The following is a 12,944-nucleotide window of genomic DNA, read 5'->3' as shown; positions in this document are numbered from 1 at the left end:
GAGAGAGAGAGAGAGAGAGAGAGAGAGAGAGAGAGAGAGAGAGAGAGAGAGAGAGGAAAGTAAAGAATGTTTAAACCTATTTAGCATATATAGAAAGAAAAGCATGTGAGCTGTTAGTCTTGTTGATGTGGTAAGGGTGAAACAGGAGCAGGATGTCGCCTGAGATCTTTAAATAAAAAAAGGAAAAGTCACACACGAGGAGCTGACAGTGAGTCTTCTATGGCTGGACGACATCTTGTGGTTATTTCCAATATTGCACACATGCATTTAACATAATAGTTAAATAGCCCACTGTGTGCCAGGAAAGTAAACTTTATCATTTTATCATTTTCACAAAGGGAAATTGCTAAGTGATACTTTGTAGATTATAATTGGGTTGCCAGGTTTTGAAAAATATTTCATGTTGGTGTTTATCTTTTCCTCCTCGACTTTTTGTCTTTTTGGCTGAGCAAGTAAAACAGTTAGTAAAGACAAAACCGCAGGGAGAAACTAAAATTAAAATGTATAATGTATTACCCTTTAAGATGACATATTAATATTTATACCTGCAGACGTGATGACTTATTGAAAAGTGAGAAGCTGATGAGCATTAATGACACTAATCACCAAGGGATTGTTCACAACCTGGCAACCAAAATTGTCCCCATATCAATGGCTTATAGGCCTAAGTGATCAAAAAAGCATAGATGATTTATCAACCAATAAAGACATTACAAGCCCCTTTATGAATTGTGGCCGTTTGAGAAAGTGGTAAAGAGAATGAAGTATCTTATCTTGCAGCTTTCCAGGTGTTCACTGCACCTGGGTAAAGAGGTGTGGGAATCGTTTTGTCTCTCCTAAAGTAAAGGGTGATGGTTGCATGAGCCTCAGAGTATGCGACAGTCGACTACGACCACATCACAAACTGCAGCCTCAAAAATGGATCAATGAAATAAATTATGGTATAGCGTTATTGTGTTTTATTCCATATTGTTTTTCTTATTATATCTATTTCATGTTTGAACACTGCAATTTAACATTTCCGATTATATTCCTTTCTTTTAAAAATCACCATTATCACCATCAGCATAATCTTTCTCTCAGAACAGCTTTGGGTTTGCACAGACCAGCTCCTCAACAACTCACAAACCACACTGTACCAATGACCAGAGGTTAATGGGGTGCTTGGCCTTTCTGGTTTGAAATTCCTCATTCAGCAGATTAAACAAATATCAATGATGGCCTTAATTGGTGTACACTGTCTTCAACTAAAAACACAGCTGCTGTTTTTCAGCTGATACTGGAGCTCTCTTTACAACTTAATGGAGGCCCTGCAACATATCCCTGACTCCCTGATAATAAACTAGTAGCGAAGACTATTGTACAAATATAAACATGAAAATGCACTCTATTTTCTAATGCTTCACAGTCAGGTGTGGAAGAATTACTCAAATCCTTAACTAAACGAAACAGTACAAATATGTAAACAAATGGAATTACAAGTCTTCACATTCTGAACCCTTAAGTTAAGGTACTGATGTATTATGAGCAAAATATCATGAGTAAAGGTTCTCATCATATAGAAATTGGCTCCTCAGTGTTAAATTATTACATGACCCGAGACACTTTTAGATTGAAGAAACTCCTGTGTAACCAGACTTTCACTGTTGTAGATGGTAAGATGGAGCTTATTTTTACTTATTCATATACATAGTGTAGTCCAGTAGGCAGCCAAACAAGGAACTTTCTTGTGTTTGTTTTTGTAAAATATAGGTTAATTTTCTCAACTGCAAAGAGACAACTAGACACTACTTTTTTGGGAACAACTGGTTTTACACAGTGCGTAAAAGCTCATACTATGTTTTATGTAAAAGCTGTAAAAGCTGTTAGATAAATGTAGCAAAGTAAACAAGTAGGCCTACAGTTTTAATCTGAAATGTAGTGGAGTAGGCCTCGAGGTATGAAGTAGCATGACATGGAAACACTGAAGTAAAGTGCCTTGGGCAGTAAATGCAGGGTACTTAAATACCTACACTTCCGTCAGATAGCACTGATCTTTAGAAACAGTTAAGTGTGGTAAAACCTTTTAAAACTGCCCTTTTGCTCCACCCATCGCTGTGTGGGTCTGGTCCATTACTCTGACACAGAGTGAGACATCTCAACATGGTGATCCTCTGACTTCTGCAGCGCCACTAACAAGTCAAAACTGCACTTTAACCATTTTTATTAAAGGTAGGTTGTAGCAATGAAATTAAAATGTCAAAACACTGCAGTGTGAATGTGCTTCATCTTTAATATTGGAGCCAGTTACGATATAGGGCTACGTCTAAAAGTAATGGGCTAGCTGTACAAACTAACATGTAGTAGGGTTTAGCGGTTAATGTTAGACGACTTGTACAATCTAGCTTCTTAGCCGATTTGTACATTTAAAATGACTGCGTTATGCGTAACTTATTTTAAAGAGGGAATGTTGTATTTGTCTTCATTCAAACAACATGACACAACTCTAACTAAGCTAATGCTAGTGCATTGAAGGTACTGCACATGTAACTAATTAGTAACTTGTCTTAAAAAGTAGAATGTGTGTTAAATCAACGACTGATAAGATATCACGCAAAGTCCAATAACTCACTTTAAGCTCTCTCTCTCTCTCTCTCTCTCTCTCTCTCTCTCTCTCTCTCTCTCTCTCTCTCTCGCTCTCTTATCTTTATCAATAGATGTAAGTACAGATTGGGATAATCTTACTGGTCCTTTGGTGCACATTATTTCACAATTCAGTGGTTATTTTGGTCGTCAAGTCAGTTGAGGTGTTTGTTTTCAATGTAATAGCAGTTTTCCATACAGGTAATGTTAACGTTACATAAGGGAAATGAAAGGAGAGTCCCGTATTATGATAAGGTACCCATAGATAAACGCTAGTAAATGATCTTACATATTAGACTGGATAAAGTGTAAAACAGTGATAGACCTGAAGTACATGTTTAGTCCACTAGGGGGGCTCGAGTGCAACTAAACAGGCACAGCTGAGTGTCAATAGTTAATCCTATTTATGTATTGTATCCTGATCATAACACATTATGCTCAACCATTGGCTTTAAATTAAAGCACCACCACTATAATCCAGTACTGATGTTGTTATTGTTCTCCAATTTAAACAGTTACAGCAAATATTTAGCGTTTGGACTGGACAAGACATTTGACGACATCACCTTGGACTCCGTGGAACTGGGATGGCCAGTCTTTCAGTATTTTCTGATGTTTCAGAAACTTAAACGGTGAATCAATCATTTAAAAAATAATCAGCGGATTATTCGATGGTGAAAATAATCGTTAGTAGCAGACCTAATTGCAATAGTCTACAAATAAATCCGATTACAGAGAAGAAGTTAAACATTTATCATACATTACATCATATATGTGACACTGGACAGCAATTGCCAAATATATATGCCAGATGCTTTCAGCACCCATGTGTAAGAAGCCAGCAATACCATTTGATTACAATGCGTCTATTTATAACCGGGTGTATACGGCACGGCAGAGACAAGCACCCAGGTGTCCCAAGTCAACAATGCTATGCACTGTAGGCTCTGTATATTTTTCTTAAACCTAACCAAGCTTGTTGCTCAAACCTAACCTATTCTCACCCGGGTGCAAATAGACAGTCCAAATGTGAATATATAGCTTATACATATATATTTTTAAATTTTGATTCAAAGTGCACGTTTTGTCCACAAGGGAGAGATCGAGTGCAAACTACCGCTGCTTTGTTGCAGCTGAGTGCTCGAGGTCCCCCTTGTTTATTTATCATATCAGATTCACGTGTCGAACCATAAACATAAAACAATTCACAGAATTGTATTACATTGTTTTTGTCATTATATAAACTAAGCCTGCTTCTCAGAAACAGCTGCCATGTGGTCACTGTGGTCAAAATGGTTTAGTCTTTTGTTTCATCATATATTTTGTGTACATAAGTGCAACCAATAACAGAAGAACGATTTGTGCCGCCATAGTCCGATCATTTATCCGGTTTATTGTTAGAAACATTATCAGTACCCTAATATTACAGAACATTTCAGTTTTTATGGTCATCATGCATATCACATCCTTATTTATTCGTATGATGTATTATTACTATTGTTAGTATTATTGTAATTTCTACCTTTGTGTGTAGAAATAGTGGGCTACTAGTTGTACCTGTTTCATTGACGTGCAGAAATCATGCAATTTGTGCAGGTTTCTCATGCGTTTTGGAGCGAAGCAGTCAGCAGTCGGCTCTTTTGTTCCGAGAGCAGATTCAGCGTGTGTGTGTGTGTGTGTGTGTGAGAGAGAGGGAGAGAGAGAGAGAGAGAGAGGCTGTTTTTGGGTGAGGAGGAGAGAGAGAGCGGGATGCTGACATATTCCTGATAGATGGCTAAAATGGCGAAAGCGTGTTCGACCCCAGCGAGCCACCAAACTGTAGCACTGTAGGTCGGAACATGTAGTAGCTGAAGCTGGATATCAGTGTGTGTGTTTTTTTACACTCCCGTCTTTTCACCTGCACGTTGTCTTCTGCAAGTGCTGGAATATTTTCTAGAAGTGTTCAAATGGCATCCACAAGGCGCCGCCGCCTTGTTCCGTGCTTTTGGGGAATACTCCTAAATGCTTTAATCGGTAAGTGGCATTATCTCATTACCGGAGTGGAGAGTATCACGCTGCAGGGTAGCGTTGTGCAGGATAACCGCTGTTAGGGTGCTGCTCTCAGGACCCAGCTGCATGCTTCAAGAAGCGATACTCGCTGCTGACCAGTAACCCTGAACTTGGCCCTTCTCTGTAAATGCCAATGTGGACTGAAGACTGGTACCGGAGTCGTGTGCACTGCGGAATATGTTACTGAGTTACAGGCGGACACTTGGTAGTGTATTGAAAGTTAAATTTGGTGTGCATCCTGCAGAACTTTAAATGTTATAGCAGGCTATTGGTGTTGTTTCACCATCACTTCATATGCGCAATAAATCAAGTCTAGGTGGCTTATGAGCACCATAATAATACATGGTAGTCACGTGCAACGCAGTCAGTAGAGTTTTTAGCTCGTTATCAATGTTGATGGGAGCACGTTTAGAAGAATGTAAAGAATCGTCTGCTGAAAGGTGTCCAGTTGGTGCATTGAGAAAGTCACATTTTTTGCGATACAAGAGCTGCGAACTCTGCAGAAAGTGCTTCTTTTTCTGCTGTAGTTGTCCCCATGACTGTCTTTTAATCAGGTGTCCCAGTATGTAACGACATGGCTGCAGAGTTGGAGCCACTTTAAGTGTTATTGTTTATCACATGGTCTCAATATTACAAATGCAGCACTATTACATGAAGCACATATAAGCTCTATTACAAATGCTTTAATGAAACTTAAATGAACCAGATATTATTGTAGTTTTATGCTTATTGGCTTTTGAGTGGCAATTTACTATTTATAATTAACTCTTCAAAATAACTTTTAAAAATGATGTACTTTAAGATGTATGGAGTTTTTTTCATCTCAGTGGACTTTTGGACTGATGACGCTCTTGATTGGTGAGTCCTTACAGCACACCACCCTGTGGCTGGTTGAAATGACAGCGGTTATTTCTCTGAGGATAGATTGTGATTGACTGTGGTTATTGCCTGCTGGGGAGAATATTTGTACAGATTAAATGTCAAGACTGTCCCTCTCCTCCTTTTCAAATTTAATTTTTTGGTCCCTTTGTTCACTATGACAGACAGTTTCTCTCTCTTTGTGAGGCCCCTTATTAATTCAAAGGCAGGATAGACTATTGAGTATTTGCAAAGCATACCACACAGGGACCCACAATGGCCTCGACTAAAATCATAAAGGCCAGTATACAGTGGTTCATAATATGTTCAGTCAGGGGACTGGGAACAAAAACTTCAGAAAACACAGCTCTGTGATGGATGTGGTTCCAATCTAACCATCTCATTAAAGAAATTAAGCTCTTTTTGAGTCTACCTCAGAGATTAGATTCAGTTAAGATGAAGGCACTTTTTATGACATTTCAAGCAGAGTTGATAATAAGTAATAAGAGGGATATTTGCATTAGATCTCTCATGGCACGAAGAGCTGAAACTCTTACGCAAAATGCAAGCATTCGGAATATCTCATGATATTAAAATTTGAGTGTATCAAAAGGCAAGTGTGCTTGTTTCAAACGGACTGACTGAGATAGCTTGTGTCTTTCAAGCTTCAGGAAAAAAGACCATATCAATGTTAAATCAAGACTTGCAAGAGATAAACACTCAGAACTTTCATAATCTGTTTATGTTCCTGCTCATTGAAGTATTTAGAAACTCATTCATTATAATCCAAAGCTTGCAGTATAGTTTATTTGCCTATAGAAAGATACTGCAGATGAGTACTGTGAGACAAGATTGTACAGGACATTGAGAGGTGAATTGCGCAACAGCTGCACTACATCTACTACCATGCCAACACATGGACTATTTCTCAGCATTTTTACTACCTATGACTGTCATTTCTGTCCAATTATCGCTGAGCTGCTGCTGTTATTATAACAAGTGAATAAGAGCCGTCTTGAAACTACATGCTCATGAGAATCAAGGAAGCTAGAAATGAAGGGTATCGATTAATAATGTATCAAGCAGCAGCCTATAGATGAGAATACAATCAATGCTGCATGCATGATCTATACTCTGCTGTTCCATCCGTGCACATATACTTGATCTAAATGCAAGTATATGACTTTTGCTGTGCATGGTTGAAGGCACCTTTTATAGTGATAAGTCTATTTCTGTTTAATACTCACTATTTGTGAAATATAGTTGACATGCATTATTTTTGTGAAAATGCAGCCTTAGCTCTCCATCTCCAGCTCAGTGAGATTAATGGAGGATAAATTGACAATTCTTGTCGAGTAGAATACATTTTCCCACATTTCAAACAAACCTAACATGATGCAATCTGCAGCAGTCTGTCACAGCAAATTAAATTGGTTATTTAGAAATATGTTGCATTTATTGTTATGGTGAATATATAAGAGTGAGCTGCAACAGATGGATGCCGAGAGAGCAAGGGGAGAAAGCAAGTCACTTAGCAATACAAACTACCTACATGTATAACAATGTACTATTCGGATACGTTGTGTAGCATACTAAATCTAATCAATTAAAAAAAAGAAATTCCATAGGGGCATCATATGATATGGTGCCGCCAAGCCAAGAAGCCTGTGGTGTGTCCTAAGCTCTCTTAGCTTTATCAGTGGTATTTGTGTGTGTGTGCTAACTCCATCTGTCTGTCAGTAGCTGGTGTGTGATCCTCACTTTAATGTTGCAGCAGTAAACCTTTGTGCCAGCCAGACACACTTATCTGTCAATAGTAAGCCAGAGCATGAGCCACACTTAGCCAACACTTGTCTCTGGTCTCACCCAGTAATCCGACTTGCTAGTGTCTCTTTCCTCTGCATTACGATGTGTGTGTGTGTGGGTGTGTGTCTGTAAGTCTCCTTATCTAACCATGAAAATCCATGCCTGAAAAATATTCATGTCTGTGAACATGTGTTTCTGTGTATATACCGTGTTCTTGCCACCAGTTTCCACAGCTGTGCTCTCCTCTCGGCTCACGCTCTGGATGCTCAGCATTCACAGGTGGCTTTAACCTACACCACACAAAGCGTAAAATCCACCTATCCCTTGTTTTTTTTTGGCCTCGCTTATCTCCTTTGTCTTATTGGGTCTGTCAGATCATTCAGCACTGTATCCAAACAGATTTTCTCTCACCCTTTTTCACAATGTTGTTTGTAACCTTCTACCCACCCGGAGCTCAGCATTACATTAGCCAGTCACTCTAGCGACATACTTTATTCATTAGGAAAGCCAGAGCCCAAGAACATTGTTCAAGCTAATGGAAGAAACTGATTAGCCTAATCGAAGTAACGAGGAAGTATATACAACATCAATAAAGTTGTTTAATCAACTCCAGATCAATGCCGTTGTAACACATTGAACACTCAACCGTTATTGTCCTGTTTGCTGCATGGCCGGATAACATTGACTGATGCATTTGACAGCTTTGAAAGCTGTAAATACAAAGCCTCCAATATATCTGTCAATCTCATCTGATGTAAAACACTCTCATGTGTGTTACATCCTCAAATTTGTCCAGGAGCATTTTGCTCAGTGTCTAATACTTTATTTGTGAATTATCCATATTTTGATCAAAACATGAAGTGTGACTGACTTGATGTGTGGCTGCATGCTCTTCGAATGCTATTCTCTTCTCTGCTGGCAGCCTCTCATGTGAGAACATGTGATCTTTGTTGGACTAAAAGAGATGGAGCTCACGTGGCCAGCATCAGGTTTTGGAGAGCAGCAGCCCAGGCAGTGGGATCACTGCCTGCCAGCTAAGGGTTAAATATTTCTCCACCACTACCCCCTTGTTTTTCACAAGTGGTAGCACTGATGTCTCTCTAGTCCCATGGCCATTTACTTTCCGTGCGTGTTGAGTGAAAAAAAAAGGGCGAGGGGGGGTCACATAAAGAGAGGAGAGCAAGAAGAGACGAAGAGGAAAAGTTTCTTTGCATTATACTCTATGCGTGATCTTCATGGAGGAGTGTGTCAATGAATTCCTTGTCTGCACCTAAGGGGAAGTATTTCTCGGCTGGAATTTGAGGGATGAAGCCGGAGGTTCTCTGTTTTGACCCTTGTGCTTTGCCCCCCCCCCACCCCCCTACTGCCCTCCCCTAGCACCCCTCCCACCAGATTCCAGGGCCTGGGGCAGAGACTGGTAGTGCTTAGTCCATCAGCAGCTGAAACATGATACCAAGAGAGCCCGCTAAGCTCCTCTTTTATAGTACCAAGTCAGGTCAGGCTGTTTACATCCTTTATTTATTGTTCTCCCGCTCCCCCCTTTTTTACCCTCAGAAACTGCAAATACTAAAAAATCCGGTCCTCTCTCACGTCACTATGAAGTGGGAAGCATCACTACAAATAAGTTTAGTCACATATTTTGTGTTGAGTAGTAAAAAAGAACAAAGCTACCACGATGATAAAGTTGTTGCCATTCTTGTTTGTTTGAGTGTGAGGGTTGATGTAAAAATGAATGTTTAAGCCACAAGTCTTGCAGTCCTTCGTGACCCTGGCTAGTGAGTAGGTATGCTATGGAAGTTAGGGATGGAAAATGATTGAATGGATGAGTAAATACAGCTTCAGTGTTGTGGTTCACGGTCGGTATCCCTAAATATTTACTCAGTGTTCACTAACTATCTGTTTCTCAAACATTAATGGAGTTTTACCATTACAACTGAGAAAACCTATTCAATGAAAAAGACGTTGTTTGGCCGCTCTTGTATACAAGGTCAAGAATGAACCTTCACGCTCAACTACATAGTTATCATATGTGTGTGTGTCTCTCTTCAGGTGTGATGTGCGAAGCGGAGCTCTCCTTCACACTGGAGCCCAGTGACATCATTGCTGTACAGGAGCAGCCGCTCATGCTCCACTGCCAGGTGGACGGCATCCCCCCAATTACGACACAGTGGAGGCACAACGGTCTGCTTTTAACTCAGGATCAGCATCACGCCACCTTCATCAATGGCTCACTCCTGATCGCTCACTTCCAGAAGACCAAATCCCATGGCTCATCTGACGACGGCGACTACGAGTGTATGGCCCAGAATTCTTTTGGGCTGGTGGTGAGCCGCAAGGCTCGTATTCAGGCAGCCAGTAAGTGTCTTCCTTTGTCTTTTAGTGATGTAGGATGTATGACAGTTGTAAGGACTGTATGTGCTTGAGGGGGGGATGTATTTCAAGTTCTTGATGTTTAGTTTGATTGCCTACATTCAGACATGACAGTGGCATCCATCTTTCATCCAACTCTCCTTAAAGGAAAAATCACAAATGGGTTTTAATTTGAATGCGTTTTTGAACCTGTTTGTGTTAGTTGTTATCTTTAAATTCCAATTTAACTTCATCTTGAATTATATTATTATCTTAAGATACCAACTCAATGGTTTGTCTGGGCTTAATTATGTTGTCAGGATCTGCAACCACTTACATACGTTTGATGAAGTTGTGATCTGTGTTCCCTACAAATGTAAACAATGTAATTCAAACATTGCATAATCACATTTCCGTCCAGTGCCAGTCATTAAGGTATTGCTGTGCTGTAAATTTACTTAATTTGTCTGGGTGTGGAGTCATTTGAATATTTGATTATCATTCTTTGAGTTTAATGAACTTTCCGATGCTCATCTACAGTGCTGCTTAGAAATTCAAGCTTTTGAATTTAGCATTAACTAGCGTTCATGCTGAGAGTCTCCAAGCTGCTTTGTAAGAGTGCAATAACCTTGAAGCAACTCAGCAGCCCACTCACTGGTGGAGGATAAATCTTCTCTGGCTTGACCACTAAATCTCTTACTTGAAATCACTCTAGTTCAACATTAAGATCTCAGCATTGTTGCCATGGTTAATTTACATTTGCATCATATCGTAGTCAATCTGACTGTCTGTACGCCTCTCTTCTCTTTGCTTTCACACATATACAGTGCATGTCTCAACTTACTTTAAATCAAAGGCATCAAGGATGTGCACATTCCTCTGGGGACACGCTGAGATGTTGCAGCAGCAGCTTTAGTGATACTGTAATGTTAGACACTGTGTTGAGTTCAGACTTTTTTCGAAGGCTCTGTTATATATACTCTGTAAAACAGAGATGGACAAAGGCTCGCAGAAGCCTGTTGATTCCCGGGCTGTGTGTAGACAGCACACTGCTGTGCTGTTGTGGCCAATACAGCTTTTCCACTCAGCAGGATAGGGAGGTTAGCATGCATGTCTCACTGGCCAAAGAGAAAAGTCACTTCAGCTCAGTGGCTGGCGCTGTCAAACACATCATGCAACCTTTTAAGGCCTCCCCTTCCTTTTCAAAGGTCAGATTTTAGCAGCTTTTTAAATGCATTTTTTTTTTTTTATTGTGCTTCAGGAAAAAGTCTTCAGTATTGTCCCCCTAATTTTAATTTCACAGAATTGCTTTGACATATTGGTAAGAAAGCATGAGGAAGATGAAAATCCATAGATTTATGAACACAGAGTTCATCACCTGAACAGGGTGCAGAGAAAACAATCGACTTATCCTTTTGATTTGTACTGCAGCAATGTACAGTGTATTATTTATGACTTCAATACCTGATAGCACATGTTATTCACTTTTATTGGTATTTCCTTGAAATGTTCGATGAAAACGTTTTAACCAGAGGGAGAATCAGTTTGATTGACTCAAGTTCTTGTAAACAGTTTAAGTAGTATACACTAGCCTCAAAGTTAGCTTATTAAAGCGTCTCTTCCATACTTTAAGGAAACAGGGCGGCATATTTCTGGGAGAATACTGTGATTCGAGCATGTCGTGCTCTGCATTTTGAAAACGTATTCATTGACTGCATTGCTTAAAGTGTAGATTTGTAAAGTACAGAGTTGGGATGCCGTGGAGTCATCCAGCACTCCAGTGCTCTCTTCACTTAGCCAAGAATTATGCAAGCCTAGAGCAATCCTGCATCACTCATCTGTTTCTGAAAGGCTGTGATGTGAATACAGATTTAATCTTGGTGAATGAACCTGACCTGGAGCACACCTTGGACTTGGTGGTTCAAGTTTAAAATCATTCATGGTGGAAACATTCTGTTTTGTCAGTGCTTTGCTCTTCTGCAGATCCTTTTCTGCTTTTCCTGTTGTCTTGTATTGATTGGGAAGGCACTGAAGCATTACTGAAAGTCACATTCTGACCACTGACCTTTTGGGTTGTATTGAGCAGTCTTTGAGGGGGAGGCATTGAATGAGTAGAGGCTCTGCTGTAATGATAGTCTTTCCCCCCTTAATGGAGTCTCACTTCTATCAAGGAAGCAAGAAGCCGTCACTGTGAAAATAATCCTCCAGGGACCCTTCAAAGGGACTCGCAAGATACAAACTTCTGTTACCCATCATTACTCACTAATACCTTTTGTATTTTGGAAGATTTTCCAGAAAACAATAATGTTGTTTTTTGACCATGTCTTTTTGTTGTCATTGCCTTGCATTGTATGAAAGATGGCCCACTTCTTTTTTAAGTCATATTGATGAGGCTTTCTTTGCACCATTAGTTGTGGTCGTTGACTGCCAGTCTAACCTCGTGATCTTGTATTTTCCCTGTTGTGTCACAGTAAAGTAACATATTTCCACCATTCATTAGTCATAACAGATGTCCTACCTGCAGTCTTTGAAAGGCTTTATAGATGATTTTTGTAATGTACATTCAGAAAAAAAATGGTAATCGTCCTTCATTACCCAGCTTGTTTCACACCTCAGCCTCTAGGTTCCTGCAGGCGATGGTTCAGTACAGAAGTGTTCCCCAAGCCTGATCAAGCCTCAATTTGTCAGACTATTATGTTTTTGGTCTTCAATATAAGGTCTGAAAGGAGCTTAATCTTTGATGTGAAGTGTATTCTACAGGGATTTTGGCAATCGCCGGTCTGTGTCATTTTGTTTATGAAGAGAAATGGCCCAAAACTAGTTAATGCTCTCCTTACAAAGATCACTGACTAGTGTTTGTTTCTTTTTCTGTTCCAAGTGTTTGTTAATGTTGATGCTTTCTTTGTGTTTTTGAGGTAATTTGCTGTGTTATAGTCCCTCTTACAACAGCTCTCACTTGTACCACTGTGATGCAATGGGTGGTGTGATTACTGAAGACTCTTTATAGCCCTCCCAGTGGATAAAGCTTCCATCCTACCCTCCACACTACCTCCCTCCATAAATTTCACTTTTTATTTGCTTGACAACCATTTGTGCGAGCTCACTGTCGGGGGCTGGTATAGGACGGACTCCCCGTTGCCCCTCTAAATCGGTGGTCGGTCCAGGAAACTCTTTTTTCCTCCTAAATGTTATCTCTTTGATGGTCGGTTTCTCTCTCTCTCTCTCTCTCTCTCTCTCTCTCTCTCTCTCTCTCTCTCTCT

At 40.0% G+C, this 12,944-nt stretch overlaps 1 protein-coding gene across 2 annotated transcripts in view; it reads left to right on the top strand.

The window, feature by feature from the left end:
* The first annotated feature begins 4,381 nt into the window (after positions 1-4,381).
* The window catches only part of igdcc3 (immunoglobulin superfamily, DCC subclass, member 3), a 52,211-nt gene continuing 43,648 nt past the window's right edge, over positions 4,382-12,944 (top strand). For both annotated transcript variants that reach the window (XM_031846433.1, XM_031846432.1), the window contains exons 1-2: positions 4,382-4,635; positions 9,385-9,690. In XM_031846433.1, coding sequence (XP_031702293.1) covers positions 4,569-4,635; positions 9,385-9,690 — 373 coding nt within the window. In that variant the 5' untranslated portion in view covers positions 4,382-4,568. The remainder of the gene's footprint in view (positions 4,636-9,384; positions 9,691-12,944) is intronic.

Source organism: Anarrhichthys ocellatus, unplaced genomic scaffold (genome assembly GCF_004355925.1).
Source record: "Anarrhichthys ocellatus isolate YVR2014 unplaced genomic scaffold, GSC_Weel_1.0 scaffold6, whole genome shotgun sequence".
Lineage (NCBI taxonomy): Eukaryota > Metazoa > Chordata > Actinopteri > Perciformes > Anarhichadidae > Anarrhichthys > Anarrhichthys ocellatus.
This window is presented reverse-complemented; position numbering and strand designations above follow the sequence as displayed.